General features: G+C 30.9%; 1 protein-coding gene across 9 annotated transcripts in view; it reads right to left on the bottom strand.

Annotated features, from left to right (window-relative positions):
- Positions 1–20,066, bottom strand: part of DENND1B (DENN domain containing 1B) — a 277,216-nt gene that overhangs the window by 96,336 nt on the left and 160,814 nt on the right. For all 9 annotated transcript variants that reach the window (XR_007720441.1, XM_050765246.1, XM_050765279.1 and 6 more), the window contains 2 exons: positions 17,064–17,109; positions 11,657–11,758 (listed from right to left, as the gene is read on the bottom strand). Coding sequence is in view for 8 of the 9 variants with exons in the window: in XM_050765246.1 (XP_050621203.1) it covers positions 11,657–11,758; positions 17,064–17,109 (148 nt within the window). In the remaining variant the exon portion in view is untranslated. The remainder of the gene's footprint in view (positions 1–11,656; positions 11,759–17,063; positions 17,110–20,066) is intronic.

The raw sequence follows: 20,066 nt of genomic DNA, 5'->3' as shown, positions 1-20,066 counted from the left end.
TGCTCCCTGATAGCTTATCTTTTTAACTGCAGAGAGCACCTGCTGGTCTGTTAATTGAAACGAAAGCAGGAGAGGAGAGTAACGTGCTAATGCAAATTGGTTTATGCTCTCTTTTTTTCCCAAGGCCTCTTGACATAAATAAGCTTTAATTATTTTACAATAAACTGCTTGTGAGCCACATTTCTACAGATTTTTAGCAATTACAACATGTGTCTACTTGTTTTGAGATGAAGCAGGTTGGGTTTTGTTCGTTTTTGCTATGTAAGGTTATTTGTTACAGGTCCTCCAGGATCACTTACCATTTAATTTTATTTTTGGAAGTCTCATTTGCATACATAATTTTCCAGTCATTTGTTGAATAGTTTTTGTCATTATGAGATAAAGAAGAGGGGAGAGGAGATAAAGTTATTGAAATTATACCATGAGTGGAGAATTTTATGCAAATGTTATACATTGTCTCATTTAATATTCACAACAGTGTTCTAAGAAAAGCATTCATATTCCCATCTATGAATGAAGAAATAGAGGAACAAAGATGTGAATTCATTTGCCCTTACTATGTAGCTAATAAGTGGCAAAGCTGGGATCTAAACCTAGTTCTGTCCAGTTTTTTCCACTACCACATGGGTTTGAGTTCAATATCATTGTCTCATGAACCAGTAATCAGATTAAAACACTGAAGTTTCTAAATCAAAGAAAAATTTATCTAAAAATTTGCTTATTTTTAAAAGGTATTTAAGTTTGTTTTAATTTTTCATACATTTTTCTATCTTTTAATTTCAAGTGTTACGTATTTTAGAAAATGCATATTATTTATGAACAGAATTTTAAGTGAGATCATACTCCTGATGAAAACTCTTATTATTTAAGGAGGAGGAGATATAAAATGTTCCTATGCATCCAATTCACTGTACCAGTTCGTTTCACACAAAATAGTAAACTATATTCTATACATTTAAAAATATTGGTTCTCATATATATTCATCAATGCTTAAAATGGAAGCATGTTGTGTAACAATTCTGTTTTATTTAGAAATAAAACTGGTAAGACAAATTTTGGAAAGAATGCTCACTTAACAGAGCATATTCTTAGCCTTATGAAACTATCATATAACAAAATAGTGTCATTTTTCCTTTTATGTATACATGTGCATACATATATATGCAAACATATACACACATACATACACATGCACACATATACACAAAAACACATGCACACATATATACACATACACACATATATCTATGCAAGAAGGGTTATTTTTGTTTCTTTACGCAAGTAGCCCTGACTTCACTTGTAGATGATTGTAATTGAACTGTCAACCTAATTAACAACTAAACTTTGAATAATGCTAATGAGAAATGAACACAGCATCAGAGGAAAGACCAGCTCTACAGGTGATAAACCTTCACAGTAGTGACATTTTCCAGTGTAAAGTCACAGTTTCTGTGATCTGATCAAAGAAACAGACCCCCATTGGGTCCAATTATAACCACAGTTTTGAAAAAATTATTGAGTTATGTTCATAATCTATGCAGAAAGGCCTTTGCAGTGTAGGTCTTCTCCCCATAGCTGTGATCTTTTCAATTTATATCCAAGCTCCATAGATTCAGATAAAAGTTGAGAGCCTAATTCATTTAGCCCACAAAGTGCATAAACCAGGATTCATTTAAGAGAGGTTTTTATTATTAAAATCTAACCTCAATAAATGCATATTTTTAGGTAACCCACATATTCAAACAATAATAATTACAAAAATAAATCTAAATTAATATCCTTTATTCTGAAACTTCTATGCTATTTTTAAGTTTCAAATGCCTTCAATAACAATGGGAGTGAATATCAATATACATATTTAATTACTACATACACACCCCAAAAGATTATAATGTAAGGCATATGATTCCAGTCTTTTTAAAGTATTATTATAAATAAGTAGTTGTTTTTTAAAAGATTTTTACTTTAGAAAATAAAAAAATTAAAATGCCCCTTACATCTCTGCAAAAGAAAATTCCTTAATGTGTACTTTTTAAAAATAAAACATGAAATTCACAACTCAGTTCTCCATAAATCAAGAAGACAATGTTCTCCAGACAATCACAACATGTATGCTCACTAAGAATACAGTCAAGTCAAGCCATTCCTCAACCTTCATTATACCAAATCCTTGACCACATAATTGTTGCTTGAGTTATACAGGAGTATTAAACACACTGCCACAAGCCATTCCAAACCAAATTATAAAAATGCAGCCTTCACTTCCAAAACTAGTCAATGATAGCTCCTCAGCTCCCTGTGGATGTGTAGAAAATAGAAAAAAGAAAGCACTTGTTCTAGAACTATGCCAGCCAATAAGGTAGCTATCAGTCATACACGCACTTGATATTTGACTTGTCTCAACTGAGATTTGCCATAAGAGTAAAACAGACACTATATTTAGAAGACTCAATACAATAAAAAAAAAACTCAAAAAATTTTATATTGATTATATTTGGAAGCAATATTTATATACAGGGTTAAATAAAATATATCATTAAAATTAATTTCACCTATTTATTTTATTATTTAATGTGGCTACAAGAAAACACAATCATACATGTGGCTCACTTTTTTTTTTTGACAGTGTTATTCTACATGAGTATACTATCTAATTTCATACAGATTTTAAACTAAAATTGCCTGGCAAGAAATATAATTATATTTCTCCTTTGCCTCTTTCTACATTATTTCAACTTTTACAAATTACATAAAAAGAATTTTTCCTTGATCTACTCTAGTGGACTTCAATTGCCAGTACATCTGAAGTTGTTCCTGTTTTTCAGAGACCGGAAGGGCAGCTAAGTGTTTCTACATGTGCAAATGAATGCTCAAAAAGAGTCTGTAAGAAAACAATTGTTTTTAAAAATCAGTTTTAGATATAAGGATATTAATATAATATAAAATGATTGCATCAATCTTGCTGTGTTTCTGGTCTTTACATCACTGGAGTAAATTATCACCAGTTACCAATGCCCTTTGCAGTGCTAATTAGCTTTTAGCAGTTTTTATCTATAAAAATGATGGTGTCTGTTCTGTACTTTTTTAATACCTGGTCTAGGAAAGAGCATTTTCTGCTTTAATTTCCAAACTTCTAAGTTTAGTTATGAAATAAATGTATCTCTTCCCATGAAATCCTAAGGCTTATACTCACCCATAACTCTGAATTCAGAAAAGCATTTGGAACCTTAGTCATATGGCTATTATCACATAATCCTATAAATATTGAAAAAATATCAATTGTTTTATCTTTTTATTCCTAAGAAAGTAAGCTAGCCTCAACCTCCAATGGCTAAGGATTACTTCACAAAGGACATTTTATCTTACGGTCTTTAGAGACTTTACACTCTGTAAATACATTTTTTTAAAAATCTAATTTAGTATTAGGATAGATCACAAATGAAAAGTTAAACAATGAAAAGAAAATTCAGAAATAAGCATCACTTCATTGCTCGTATCAAATGTTTTAAATTCCTTTCAGTGAGAATTCAGACCTCCAAGCAGTCATCCATGGGAAGAATTATAACCTGGATTTTAGCACAGTGGGAACTCACTGTAGCATGAATAATATTACCACCAATTTCCCACTTTTACCCTTTCAGCACTAAAGCGACTATGAATAAAAGGACAGAATTACATGAGTAAACGCAGCAAACAGGTACACGTTAAAAGAGCATAAGCCATGTGCACACAGTCTAAGTAATGAAGTAATTATACCAAAGGAGAGTAAGCCAGGAAGGCAGAGCATATAAGGGGGTTGAGTTTTTCCGAGAAGTGACAGATTTCCTCTTTTACTTAACTTTTAGATGTGATTTCTAGATATGTTTTTGCAGTAAAAATATATTAACTGCTATACCTAGAAATTTTTATTTTACTTTTAATGATCACAAAGAGAAACGTCAGGGTAAAGAAGTGAAGATAAAAATAACTGTTCTAAAATAATATTTACATAATCTACACAACCTAAAACACTCCTAAGATATTTTTAAATATTTCCTTTCATATAACTAAACTGTTCTCTAGAAACTACATATATTTATAAAAGTTAAAGTGTCAAAAAATCATCTGTAGAACAAAGATATAAAGTTGAAACCTTTTATTCTTCCATGAATCATGTTACAGTTATCACATGAATTAGATATTAAATCCCCATACTTCTTTAACCTTTCTAAAGTTCAGTTTATTAAGAAACAAAATTAACACTTCTCTCTTAATAATTTTCTAACAAATCTCTATTTGAAGATTAAAACAGTAACCTTTAACATTTATTAAATGAAAAGCATATCATATACTTATAGAGCATATCATTATATTGTTTCATTGGTTTAAAGTACCTGTCAAATCCTAACTAATATGGCATCATCTACAAGTATTCAATGAATTTCCAATAAAATCCAAAGGTCTTTAACAAGAACTACACATAGTTTATGATTTCCCCTGCCTATCTCTACTATCTCATTTTGCATAATGTTTTTGTTTATTTCACTACAGCTATATAGGTCTTGAATCAACCAACCTCTTCCCCACAGGAAAAACTTTAAATATGTTATCTCTCCTCCCCCTCTTCTTCCTCCTCCCACTTGGCTTACTCATACTCACCATCATTGAGGCCAATTCTCCATAAAGATGTTCCTGATACACTGAGCTTGGCTGGACCACAAAAGGCTGATCTGAGCGTGCGGACTAGTAAAAATGGCATCTCAGTTTGGCTAAAATTATTTCCATATCAGTTTACTTATAGCAGAGATGGCTTTAAGTCCACCAACATCTATTCTCCCTTTCTTTGCTAATGGAAATCTTAAGTTTGGGCTGGTGCATATTTAACAAAACTAGGTTAACTCAGCTAGTTTCCAACATCCCTTGGAACTTGGTGTGTCCATATGGCTGGGTTCCGACAAATGGAATGAGTTGAGGAACATGACATTTTCAGGCTGTCCCTAAAAGGGATATGAATACCCCTCTGTGGATTCTCCTCTTTACTCTGGGGCAAGGTAGACAAACAGCATACCTTAAACCTGGAGTTGCATGCTATGTATTGAGGATGGCAGAGTTGTCCCACATCTCTGGAAAACTTACCTCTTAATTGTTATACAAGAGATAAATATATTTCTATTTTTATCTAAGAATGGGTATTTAGGTCTCTCTGTTATAGCAGCTTAGCTTGTACCCTAGTAAATACACCAAACAGCAAACAAACAGTATAAATGATAATAAACAGTATAAATGATAATAAACAGTATAAAGGATAATAAACAGTATAAAGATATATGAGAGATATGAAATAAGAATATAGACCAAGCTCCTAACTGCTTCCATAGTTTCTCATATTGGTGCACCTGAAATCCCATCCTCAGTGCAACTGGCATAGCATCAGGTTCCTGCCACGTCATAAGAAAAATGAAACCTCAGGCTTGCAGCCTTTACTATTAAGCTGGAGAAGAACATTTGAGCCCCCGAGAATTTAGGCACTACCACATAAGATAATTCCTTGCTGCACCACAGAGGCACACATGGTTTTTTACTGTGTCACTGAGCTAGAACAGGCTCAGCCTCTACCTATCTCACCCTTAATCTAAATTAGGATACCACTGTAATTCTCTCCAACCGCACTCTGTTTCTTTATAACATTTGTCTCTATTTGTAATACTAGATGAGTGTTAACACACCATAAACTCTATGAAATAAGAGTATATGTCTGCTTGTTCACCACTATATACCCAGTTCTTAGCACGTTTGTACATAGTAGATACTTGATAATACCTGTTGAATGAATGAATGAATAAATGAACAAATCTAACAACTGTTCCAGGCACAATTCTACAATTATTCCTCTAGTTGACTCAATCAAAGTATCTACGATGGTGCTCAGAAACACAATTCATTTAAAAGGTCACTTGGTCATTATGATATTAGCAAGGTTTGGGAACCGCTATTGTGACAGTGCTCACAATATTACACACAAAAAAGTTGCTTGAATGTGGAAAAATCAAGAATTTAAAGGACCAGAAATAAATTGGAAATAATTTTAAAAGCCAAAATCAAGGTTTACATTTTTCAGAAAAAAAAAAAAAACGTATCTGCAGTAACAAGAGAAAGAAGCATGCTATTAAGATAATACATGGTGGGTGGGAGGAAGACATTAAAAGTAAGGCAAGGTAATTTAGTTGGAAATGAAAAGCCACGAGAAAGCCAAGGAACTTCACTGAGCACTTAAAATCACTAAAAGTAACAAACAATAAATCAACTTTAGAATGACAAAAGTACAGAGACATAAAGGGAGGGATTACCAAAGCCTGGATCATTGCTGTGGGAAAGCCAGGTTCTCTTATTCAATTGAGAGAAACTAACAAAAATATTTTAAATGTTTAGAAGCACAGTTAAGGTTTTTGGGTTTTGCTTTTGTCTTCTTTGTTTTAGTATTTAAGGTTTACATTTTTAAAATATACACCAAGAAAACAGTTGGGAGGACAGTAAAATCTATAATAGTTTACCTACAAACAACAACAAAAAAAACTACTTTGTAAATAATTATGTCTCTGACAATAACTATTTAAAAGAATAGCTGAGTTTCCACAGACATTCAGCTGGGTATGCAGAAGCACAATGACTGCCATCACAACATGGTCTCTTTTTCTAAACACAGGAAATAAAAGGTTATACTCATAGTCAAAAAAGTATATTTTATATATGCATCCAGGTTTCTCATTTTCATTATTATTAAAGTCAAATGGAAACATCCTTATAAAATGTTCTAGGAGGTAACTGTAAACAGACTTTAAAAGCAAGCTTCTATTACTAAAGATAAAAGAAGTGCAATTATATTTCCTTTCAGCAATCACGTATTGAACGCCTATTTACGAAGCACTGTACCAAGGCTGTGTGGCGGGAGCAAGGTACAACTAGATGCCTGAATTCTACCAATTGGAGATTGAGAGGAGAAAAAGCATGACTATACTTTTCCAAGGGCAAACTAAAAGCAATATTTGTCTCCTGAAGTAATAAAATGTTCTCCAAATTACTCTAGAAGCTGAGTGAATCTTTCTAACCTGACCACCCTAGAAATTTGTTAGGGACTTCATTTACCATTAAACACAATAAGGATAACAGCAGAACTGTGGCAAACCTGGAACTAATATAATATTCTCTGGGGCCTATTTTTCTTTATAACATATATTATGACAATTTAACATGTTAAACCTTCATGTTAGATTACAGGAAATATTCAATGAATTAAACATATCCATTGACAGTCCGTGTGGTTCTAAGAGTTTAATTTGCTTACATAACTTAATATTTTTTAAAAAGTTTATTTTAGAATTATCTGAAAAAAACTAATTCTTTCAAGCTTATCCCCAAATTAATAAATTCACTTGAATGTAGATATTCAAATATTTGATATCAGAGATTTAGAGACTTTCTCCAGTTCTTATATGCTCTTAATGATTTTTGGTGATTCAGAGCAATTCGTGTCTTTCTTTTTTTTATCACAAAAAAACCATTTAAGGCACTCCTTCTTATGATTCCTGAAAGCTTCACTATAATATACATGATATTTTAGATAGCATCATTATAATAAAGTCTTTTCAATGTTTTAGTAATGAAATATGCTACATACAAAATATAGCTATCCTGTAACATACAGTGATCTACAGTGACTTGTACAATAACTCTTAAGTGTACCATATTTTCTATATACCCTCACAGTAGAAAACACAAAATTATTTTCCAATAGTATTATATTTAAGACGAAAATGAAGTTTTAAAAATAGTGCTGAAAATCCTAATTTAAATCAAATGGATCAAACTAATATTTCTTTAACAAGTTTAAGTGGCAAGTAAACTTCTATAATATATTTTAAAGGAGTTATTCATTACATTGTATATCACATTTATATGAAAGGGACCATGGTCTACTGTTTCAGACACAGGCCTGAGGATCAACCTCTATGAACTGAATCTCTAGATGTACCATTAACAGTATACTTTCTGTGCCTTGATTTTCTTATCTAAAATAGGAATAGCATAATGACCTATCAATATTATTACTATTCTTACAATCTAACGAGTTTAAATTATTAGAGACAGTTAAGCAATACAGGTCAAAAAACTTGCCTGTTGTAACGAATACTGTAATACATGTAACTTTTTCAGATGTCAATTCATTTTTTCAGATGTCAATTCATTTCAGATGTACTTTCATCTATAGGAATTTATAATTGTTTAATTTAATATTCATATGAGGAGAGAATTCCTAAATCTTATAATTCTAATTATTAGCTTAATTCCTGGTAAGAGGGTAATCCTATTTATATTTGAAATAGTAACAACCTCCAAATTGCTTTTTAAAATGTTGATGATAAAAATTAAAATGAGCAGGAATATCTCAGAAATACATTTTAAATTATTATGCAATTAAAACTAAATTGTATGCAGATTTGGAATAGGAGGTTTTAATACTGCATTTTCATAAATTAAAATCAACTCATCTGAGATTTCAAATGTTATATTTAATTCAATTGGTTCTTTTTCTCACCCTTATGAACATACCACAATAACACTAACTTTGATTGATGCTGTAACTGAGTCCTAACATTTACTTTTTTTATTTCAAAACATTCAAACTATACTACAGATGTTTGAAGGTGTCTATTTGGCATAGCCACTAAAAAAATAAAGTCGCAATATATTCATAGACAAAAACTACAAGAGTATATTTTATTGGATCTACTGCCTTTAAAAGTTATTCCATGTAATAATCAATATCGTTAAAATCACTCCCAATAAAATATTTGTTTTTTTTCTTTTAATGATCCAAATCTATAGTGAAATGATGAAATCAAAAAACAAGTGTTCTTGTCAGAAGACAGGAAAAGAGGTTTTCCCCCTCCCTTAAGGAAAACAAAGGAATCCTGAAAGCTTTGCCCTGATTTATTTTTCCAATTTTAAATACCTTAAGAGTAGCGGAACTGCTACTGGCATGGTAGTATTTCTAACAGTCAATAAATCTAAAATATTATGTGTGAATATTGGAATGAAGCCATTAAGAAGATTACAGCATGCAACACAGCAGAGGGTCCACAGGAAAAAAGAACTAGTAATTTAGGACAACTGTGACCACTGACCTTTGAACAGCCAAGACCACTGGTCAATCTGACACAATAATAGAGTACACATGCATAGAAAGTCAACCAGCCCATAAGTATAATTTAAATGCTTTGGTGAATGATTTTAAAAGGACCCCCCCCCATTTAAATCTCAGTTAACCTATTAAACAATCAAACAATACTAATAGTAACATTTTTCAGGTTTCAAGTATATTTTATCAATTTAAATCACACACAAAAAATTTTAGGAAGATCATTTGCAATTTTAACACATCTCATTTAAAACATTTACAATTGTCCTGTTCTGTCTAGTGGGGGTAGGGCAGCTTCTAAAATATGATGTGATGCTTCATCCTATTTCCTCCAAAATTATAAGAGATAGAAAACAGATGAAAAAGCTAAATTTATTAGAAATGGGTTCTAAAAATCACCCAAAATATTTTTAGAAAATTACCATAACTTTAAACCATCTCATACTTTCAGGAAATGGTCCTAGCTCCATCTCAGAACAATTTTTGTCTATTCTTTAAATTTCTCTGTAAGCCTGTGTCCCTGAATTTCAAGCATATATTTATTTAATCAATTTATACCACCTTTCAGTATAACTTTTATCTATGTTTTTAAATATTTCAGTTATGTTTACATTGTTGTTCATGAGTAAATAACAAGATGGTCCCTTCTGTCATTTTATATATTTAGACCTTTACATGTGTGAATATTTAACTTCTCCATATATTTAAATAAATGTTTTAATCATCAAACTAATTCTACTAGGAAAGTAGTACTTCTCAATTTAAAAAAGAATCACCCATCAAAAAATAAAATTTCAAAGATTATTTTTCTCAAGAATCATCTGTCATTGATTGAAGCTGCCTATAAAAATTTTAATATCATGTACAGGAAAGCTGAATTTCTTTCTCTTTTTTTTCTTCTTTCTCTTTTTAACAAACAATCTTTCTCCCTAGGATATTAACGGTAGGAAGTACATGCACATAAGGAAAGCGTTCCTAAAAGTCAGGATTCTATTTTCATAATTATTTCTCTGTACAGTGAAAAACACTTTGAATTATTTTTAAATGAATAACTCTAATAATTTATTTGTGATTTTGTTTTTGCAAAAATTTTATAATGAGGTAATCTAGTTATAATAAGCTAAAAAGATGTAATTGTTCACTGGCCTAGGTTTAGATTTGTACATTCATAGCAAAAGTTTTACTACAGTAAGATAAGGTAGTTCAATTTTAATATGCCTCAAGGTCAGCAAGTATTTTAGGTTATTATGGGCATAAATAATCTGATTTTGACTTTAAAATCGTATTTTTCCTATCATTAGACAGAAGGACAATCAAGGCTGGTATTAGTGTATTTTTGAGTTTAGGATTTTTTAAATTCACTTTCTCAAATTCCTTAATAATGGATTTCAAAGTAATTCAATATTACAGAAAAATATGTTCTGAAGGTATATTTTTCCCAAATTTTAATATCCATATAAAGAATAAATGCTTTGATTTTTTAAAAGGAAGTTATTTTAACTTAGAACTATGTTATAAAGATATTTTTAAGTAGTCATTAAAATATATACAGAAACAATACTAGTTTGCATTTTTGTCCGATACTAAGGAATATGAAGGCCAAAAATAATGCACTTTTGGAGACTATTTAACATGACATACAGAATATGTCCCATTATAAGCTGCAGACACACTCACACACACACAACCCTCCGCAAGATCAAAGACCAGAAGAGAACTGGCACTTAATTTATCAGCCTTTACAGACAAAAGACAGTTTTCGTCATTTCAAAAGGATCAGATGTCTTTTATGACAAACTGGGTTTGCAGTTTAATTTACAAATAGAATTCTAAGTAAGCAGTCTTTGCTCTGCCAAAGCAAATGACAAACAGTGTAGGTTTTCATTCTTGCGGCCCTCAGCAGGATAGAAAAGATTAAAATAAAACTGAAATAATTTAGAGAAAACAAATAAATGTTTCAGAAAGTTGAGGGAGATCAAAGCCAGAATTTTCTGACCCCAACTGTACAAGCATTTCTTATTATATTGACCAGTAACATCAGATCATTAATTAAAAGGAAAAGCGCTGGCAGGTGGCAGGGAAGCAAAAGCCGATAATTGGCCCCCTTCTTCTTCTTGCCTTCAAAAACTCTCTCATTCTTTTGCAAGACATGCCACTAGGCAGACAGAAATGCCTACTTTGTAATATAATGATTAAGATGAGATGAAGAGACTTAGGTTTAAAGAAACTGTGCCTAATGAATGCATTCAGCTTTTTAATTATGATCCTACTTTTACAATAAGGAATATGATGTTCCATTCAAAATCTCAACTGCTAAAAGGTAAAAATATTAAATATGGAATCAACATTGATTTCTCTAACACCCCATGCAAATACCCAACCCTTTTATTTCAGATATTAAAAGTGGGAAAAATAACTTAGTAATTCAGAGGTCCAGGAGCAAACATATATGTTCACCACTGAATAGCCTTCATACTTACCACATCACTTGGTAGGTTGTTCAAGTCACTAAATGGTGATTCTAATGTGTTTGTATCAACATTTAACATAACAACATCTTCCAATGATTTATTTTTCACTCTCTATTAAAAAAACACAATTATGAATACAAATCTTAGTATATTTACTTTACAAAGTTATGATGCGCTTGGAAACAGAAAATATTATCTTAACGCATTAGGCTTGGGAAAAGAAAAAAGGAAAATTCTATATTATAAAAGGATAGAAACAACTTTGCCTCCTGAGAAAGTCTGACTACAACCTATACGAAAAGATTTAGTAAAAATGCTTAAAATTGAATATTTGCTCATCTTATATTAAACATAACAACAACAAAACTTCTTATAAAATAGGCACAGTTACATCAAACCATAAACAAATTATATACTTTAAAATTTTTCCACTTAATTTCAGTCCCATGATACAAGAATTTGTGGCCAGCTCTATACCTATGTTTAGCATAAATCATATTGCAAGGATAACATAAACCAATAACTATGACTACAGCATTAAACTGTAATTTAAATTTTTTATCTATATTCCATACCAAAACGTATATGTTGATGATGAGGACTGAAAGCTGAATAAGAGAAAATAACAGGATAGTAATATGGAATTTATTGTTAGTAATATTTCTCACATGAATTTCAATAGAAGGTATCAAATTTAATAGCCTATCAGACTATCTTGACTTGTCTCATTTGTTTGAAAGTTTAATCAAAATAGTCAAATTATCTCAATATGTCTACAAATAATAGTAAATAAGAATTTTATCATATTTTTCATCCTTAAAATACTTACAGTTCATTTTTCCTACTTAAACTAATAGGTATACTTAAACAATTCATATAATTTTATTAGTCTTATTTAATTTGTAACAAATAGTATTATTCTTTAGTGATAAGTGCTCATTAATTAAATATATTCGTGAACTCTGAATTTTATAATTGTATAAGTCAACTAGCAATAGGTTAATAATTTTAGTGTAGTATTTTTAAAGTGGTGGTCTACAATAATAGTCATTTTTGAAAATTATCACTTAAAACCTTATTACCTTATATTTTAAATTAGCCAAACTGGTTATTTTACATTGATCATAATTAAAATTTCTCTGATCCATTTACAATTTCAAATCTCTGCATATGAGAATGTTAAACTTTCTAAAGCAATGGTAGTCTAAAGCAGAGAATTTCCACATGTTAAGAAAGGCTTAATGTCTACAATGAGGACAGATGATTCTAAAAATCTGTCTTCTTTATTATAAAGACTTAAAAGATGGCCACTTCTAAGATATTAGCAGAGAATCACCTACAGTGATACTATTGATACTACTTCAAAAATATTTACAAATACACTCATTTCCTTTTCTTTTCACATGTTTACAAATATGTAAAAAGCTTTAAGTACATATATGTGTAGTTACCTATAAAGTAACTATAGTATGACTACAATAACCTATTTTATAAGTAAAAATATAAATTATATTAATCACATTTGTGTGAAAAACATGTCATAATTTTGATTTTCCTCTTCAACTTTAAGTTCTCATTTTATGACAGAAACTATAAAGATAATCCAATAAACCTGACATATTTGTTAAGGGATAAAATGACTTAGTTTGTAAATAGCCTAAGATAAGGTTATGTGCCCACAAAGTGTTTTGTGAGGACATTATCACTAAACTCAGAACAAGGAAATTGGTACTACTATGATATGTACACTTTTTTCAAAACTGCTCTTAGTTTTAAAAACCTGGTAATTGCGGCCGGGCGCGGTGGCTCAAGCCTGTAATCCCAGCACTTTGGGAGGCCGAGACGGGCGGATCACAAGGTCAGGAGATCGAGACCAGCCTGGCTAATACGGTGAAACCCCGTCTCTACTAAAAAATACAAAAAACTAGCCGGGTGAGGTGGCGGGCACCTGTAGTCCCAGCTACTTGGGAGGCTGAGGCAGGAGAATGGCGTAGACCCGGGAGGCGGAGCTTGCAGTGAGCTGAGATGCGGCCACTGCACTCCAGCCTGGGTGACAGAGCGAGACTCCGTCTCAAAAAAAAAAAAAAAAAAAAAAAAACCTGGTAATTGCTAAATATTAAATTTTATTTAAGGGACCACTCAAAAAAGAATAGAAAAATAAATTCATTTCAAATTAATAAACTGAGATTCCCTGACATGAAAATAATTCTATCAATACATTAGCAAAAAAGGAAAAAATAGAGAGTAACAAATTTATTTTAATTTGGATTAGTATCAATATTTTATCTATTTTTTCTCTCCAAATTAGACTTCAACTATTTTTTTTTCTAAATAGGTATGGGAAGTCATGTGGTATATAAAACGGTACCTCTTTCTGTGTCTCACTGTTACATCTCATAAAGTTATGAGATACAAAATTAAGAAAATTTTAAAAATTGTCTTTTTCTTCAAAAATAAGAAAACATAGACTGAAATGCTTATTAAGCACAACTGTATGAAGTGAAGTCTTTCTCACACCCTCTATGTTTAACTTTTCCACACAATATGGCTACAAATATACTTATGCACATTAATACAAAGAAATGACACAGTGGCAGCAATCACATGATTTTATAAACTGGGTCAACATTTTATTTAGAATCTGTTGTACATTAAAACAATAAGATATTCCTCAAATTTGTAGCCTCTACTAATTTATTCCTTATGACCTGCAGGCCTTAGTCTGCCTTGAGTTCATCCCCAAAGTCTAGTTTTCAGGCAGAACAAAGTGTCTTTAGCCTTTATTTTAGAAGGAAATTTGTATTTTAAAAAGATTCTGGCCATCCTTTACTCATAATTTCATTAAAACAATTGAAAGAAAGATGTTAAGGGATGTTAATTTCATGTCTTTGAACAAATACATTTAGAAGTTGTTACATTAGGTTGGTGCAAAATTAACTGCAGTTTTTGCCATTTAAAAAAAACAGCAAAACCGCAATTAATTTTGCACCAACCTAAAAAAACAATAAAATGTGTTGAAACTCTCTTGACCAAGAGAAAGGGAATAAGAAAATATTTTAATTATCCATCCTGGCTAACACGGTGAAACCCCGTCTCTACTAAAAAATACAAAAAACTAGCCGGGCGAGGTGGCGGGCGCCTATAGTCCCAGCTACTCGGGAGGCTGAGTCGGGAGAATGGCGTGAACCCGGGGGGCGGAGCTTGCAGTGAGCTGAGATCCGGCCACTGCACTCCAGCCTGGGCGACAGAGCGACACTCCATCTCAAAAAAAAAAAAAAAAAAAGAAAAGAAAAGAAAATATTTTAATTATTCCTTAAAGAAAAATTGGTTGTAATTGCCAAGCAAGAAGCAAATATTTACTCAGTTCAGTCTTATATATTAAATATGTAAATAGCTGTATCAATATTTTAATTACAAGACCATTTTGGTAAAAATTAAAAAGCATAAAAGGTAGAAATTTTAGTGAAAAAAATCTTCCTAATAGTGCCATAACAAGAATGAAATTTGCGCGATTGACATCATCTTGTAATAGATTAACAAGAAAGTTGTTGAATGGTATCCAATTGTTTTAAAAGCATTCCTGAAGTGCCCAGTATAGCTTCTCATTCACTAATAAACCAATTAAATAAAATAAGGCTGACTATTAAGACACTTAGATAAGTCCAGAGTATGAAAAATACAGAGATTTCAACCAGTCTAATCATGGCTTCAAATATTCTCATTTAATAATACGAGTCAATTTAAAGTTAGAATGGATTATTCTCTAAGACAACACTTTTTAAGGAGAAAACAATTCTTAAATTTGCTACTTAAAAACAGTATTGGTTTTCTTTATAGGTATCCAAGAATATGTGATAAATTTAATTGAATGTTTAAAATATATACCCTTTTCTACAGTATTTTGGAAAAGCTGAATCATTTGTTTTAAAACTTGATGTAGAATCATTATGCAAAAAAACCTGTAACATCAGCAGGTAACCAACAACTTTAAATATTTTTCATCTCTATAATAAATAAACATGTTATAAAAATTATGTATCCTATTAGATTCATTAAGAAGCGACAAATACACTAATATAAAAATCAAATTTGACGACCCTTTTTAGAAAACAATCCAACCAAGGTTAGATTTTAAATAAAGTCAAATTACTGATAAACTAAATGCTAGTCATATAATCTTGTAACAAATTAAGTACCTACTCATTCATATTTCATTTTATGCAATTTATCCTTTCACTGAAACTACCTTGGCATGTAAGAATAAGTTTTCTAGAAATGAATAAAAAATAAGGAGTCATAAAGTTATGCAACTCAGACTTCAATATTACAAACAAACCTACTCAAGATATTCATTTAATATTTTTTTGTTATTGGTGAAACAAATAAAAAATGTTGCCCTAGCATTTTGTGATAACCAAAAATGCCCAAAGCTAGAGTACAGGTCGGAATCCACAACCTGTGCCTCCTAAAGGGGCATGACTCTCTCCCAATATGATCCTCAGGAGTTTTAAAATATATCAACAGACTCATCTTTGATCAAAGCAAGGACTGATGGAGTGTATACAGTGATGGCAACTAAGAGGAAAACCAAAGCTAACTCATTTAGGTTGCTCATTAGAAACTGGGTTAAAGTACAATCTGTACAACCAGCAAAAAAAGATAAATTTATCTGAATAAAACTGATAGCATCCAGCATAATGACACCACTCAATTGACCCAATCCTTTGTTTTAATTCAAGCCTTTTGCTTATTTTGTTAAGATGCTGACCCCATACCAAGACCTTCCTGGGAATCTCACTAATTTCAAGTTCCTGGTGTTAATAGTTCAAGGTCTTTCACTATAGGAATAACTTAAATGACAAAAATATTTTAAAATGATGCGGTAATGGTGGAAAAAAAATACTAAATTTTATATTCCCAAACAGAACTGAAAATTAAAACTTAAGGCTATATTCTAAAGTTAATGATTAGTATATTAAAACCACATTTAAAATATATATACTGATAAATGGAAACATAATGAAGTCTGCAAAATAAAAAATTTTACTTCATGACTCATAAGTACATAAATTTTGACTTTCAAAATATAGGTCTGAAAAAGAGATATAAATGATCTCAAGTTGCCATAAAAAAAGGCAATTGATCAAGGACTGAAGTTTTAGTATTTAAAACTTATATGATTTCTACCAAATATAACCTATTTTTATGGATTTCATGCCATAAAAAAATGGTCATTTAGTATGTTAATTTAAATGAAATTATTTCAATGTTCTTTTTAAAAATGATAAGCATACTCTAAATATGAAACGAGTCACTTCTTTGTCCTATTCCATTGATATTCCTTCAAAACAAAACTGTTTTAACTATTATTTTATGAGTTAATTTTATCACTATCTCATGTCTGAAAGATACTCACCTCTATGAGGCTGGAGTGTATTCCAATCAGGTATGGCATTGGGGCACTAAATTAAAAATATATATATGCATAGATTCATATAGTTCATTAAAACTGAAACAACAGTATAAGTAATTCAAAATGATTAAAAATTAAATGTACTAAATGCTCAGTTCCAGCATAACACATTATGGATATTCAAAATTATTCAATATATAAAGCTCAAATTTAATCTTAGAGGCCATTAATATATTTAAACTTAAGGTTGCTTTTTATAAACATCATAAAGTCATTTATAATTTAATCAAGAGTTATAATGTCTAAAAAGTTTGTTTGTTGGTTTGTTTTTAACTTAAGAAGAATATCAAGGTCTAGGCCATAGTCTGAATTGAATCTTTTCCATATACCTCATAGCAAATATATCCTAATCATCAAACTTATTTACATCCCTTTTGCACATCTTTTCCTATTCAATTAAATTCTTATTTATATGATATTCTTAATATATATCTTCATTGATACATACCTCCTATGTCACCAAATATTAGGGTCACAGGGTCAGTCTGCAAATATTTATCAAGACTTATTGTTTGTCAGGCACTGTTCTGGGAGTGGATGTACAAAAGGAAACAATTTCCTCACTTACTGTGCTATCTTTCCCCTCGTATACATTGTCTTTTATTTACTTAATTGTATAAATTCAGATTTATCCAACTTTCACTTTTAATAATGAAATAATTTTAATAAATTTAAAAATACTTAAGTGTGAGAATAATCTTGAATTAATTAATTCGACACATGATATTTAGAGCAAAGCAGGTGCCAGGCCTTAGGATAGACACTTGGGAACATAATAGACAATATAAACAGAATATATTCCCTATGGGTTTTATACTCTTGCAAAAAATATAGATACTAAATTTTTAATACATAAAATAAGAATTGCTGGTTATTTCAGAAATACTTCTCATGAAATACAAGAAGAAAATTATTCAACTTGACATTTCAAACCTAAAATATTATCTAACAGAAAAACATGAGAATTGACAGATATCTACGAAGGCAATAGTGGATATATGAAAAAATAGCTATTTTAAAATAAAACGTTTTTGGTAATTCTTTTACAGGCATCTTTGTGCTCTATTATCACACACCTTTTCTGTTAATGCAAATAGATAATCCTGTTTCTCAAAGGATTTGCATAATTTTCTAAACATCATTGTCATTATCAGAACAGAGATGTCCAAATTTCTGTGTGTTCACTTTGCTACTGAGAACCAGCAACAGATTACACAGGCACCCTGACAGACCCAGAGATTTCACAGTAATCTTAAAAAGTTCCAAATTTATTTAAAGATGGCTAACCACTAATCCATATATCCAGAATTTACAAAGTAAGTGTTAAAGTTCTTATTTTACTCCTCATTAGCCTGTACATTCTAGTTCATTACTTCTTATTGTACTAGATTCTAATTCCCAGTTGTCTTTGCCCTTTGTAGCTTTGTTCCTTCCTATTTATTTTTTTAATTTGAATGCAAGAGACCATCTGGAATTGATCTGATATTCTGGATACTTCACTAGGCTGAAAGTTGAGAACTTTTTATAGGCCTTGATATCCTTAAGACCTAAGAGATTTTCTACCTTCAAAAGGAAACAGGAGGAACAAATGTGGACTGTTCCACTACTTCCCTAGTTCAAGTTCTCATCCCTGAATTCCTTCTGGGGTTCCAGAGAAGACTAAAGTGCATATCACTAGCAAATCTAGGCTTCCACAACAAGGTTTTGATAACTTTAACAAAATGAAGTTAGGCAACTCCCATGATCTTAAATATCTCAATCCCTGCCTATATCCAAAATAAAATTATTAAAGTCACTACGTAAACTTCCAGTTCACCTCAGGTTAGCTTATCCTGCTCACAAGATTTATAGTACAGAAAAAGCCCATGCAGTCTGAAATTCAAAGTACATTTTAATGAAAGAGTTTTAAAATAGTTAAGCCTTCTAAAAAACAATAGTTACTAAGTCCATTTTACAAATGTTGGTGGGATAAATGGGTGGGTCAGAGTTTCATAAAATCAGAAGCAGACTGCTAAATAACCTACTGAAGTGCCAGCAAATACATCTAGGAAAACATTTTTTTAAACTTTATGGAAGACATACTTATCTTTTGAAGTATAAAAAACACATTTATAAAAATTATTAAGCTGGCATAAAAATATCAATTAAAAAGCTTGTATGCAAAATGTAATCATATAATAACTTGATTACATTTAAAATGGGATCACTTGTTACATCCACATGTTCTCTTCTCACCAATTTCTCATAAACTCCAAAACACGGATGTGAGAACTGTAAATATTATTAACCTAGAGACTAATTTCTTAAAATAATTACAGTTTGCAGAATATAGAGTGAATAGTTGTTTCTTTCTCACAAAAACTGGATTGTGTAATCCTAATATGAAATCACCCAAATCTCATGAAATGTAAGTTTGCAACCCTAGCTTAAATTTCCTAATTCGATTAGAGCATTATCAAGTCAAGAAGAAATTCTTGGCAACACAGACGTTTTGTCCTCTGTGTGCAAAAGTGTCCTAGATCTTTCTTTCTATGTAGTTATTTTGCAAAGATGGGATACAGAAACCTCCATATGATTGCTGCTTCTTTTTGGTAGCAATTATCTGTATTTAAGAATAGCTTTTTTTTTTTTTTTTAGGTTTTCTTACAAAGAGACCACCAATGACATAGACCATAACAGCAGTCTATTGGGGTAGTCTGAAGTATACAATTTTCCCATTTGTTTTTTTAAAAAACCTATTCTCTCAGAAGCTAAACCTGCTCCTTTCATAAAAAGAAGAGTCATATAGCCTAAATAGTGACTCAATCATTCATGAACAAATAATAGATAATAATAATTTTACTAGCACTAAAGTCACATTATCTGTCATGTGTTTATGGATTCAGATAGGTTAAGAGTGCCTTGCAACATCACAGACTTGCCATATTAAAGTATTCTTATATTGGC

Source organism: Macaca thibetana, chromosome 1 (genome assembly GCF_024542745.1).
Source record: "Macaca thibetana thibetana isolate TM-01 chromosome 1, ASM2454274v1, whole genome shotgun sequence".
Classification (NCBI taxonomy): domain Eukaryota; kingdom Metazoa; phylum Chordata; class Mammalia; order Primates; family Cercopithecidae; genus Macaca; species Macaca thibetana.
Note: the sequence above shows the minus strand (reverse complement) of the source record. Positions and strands in the feature narration are given on the sequence as shown.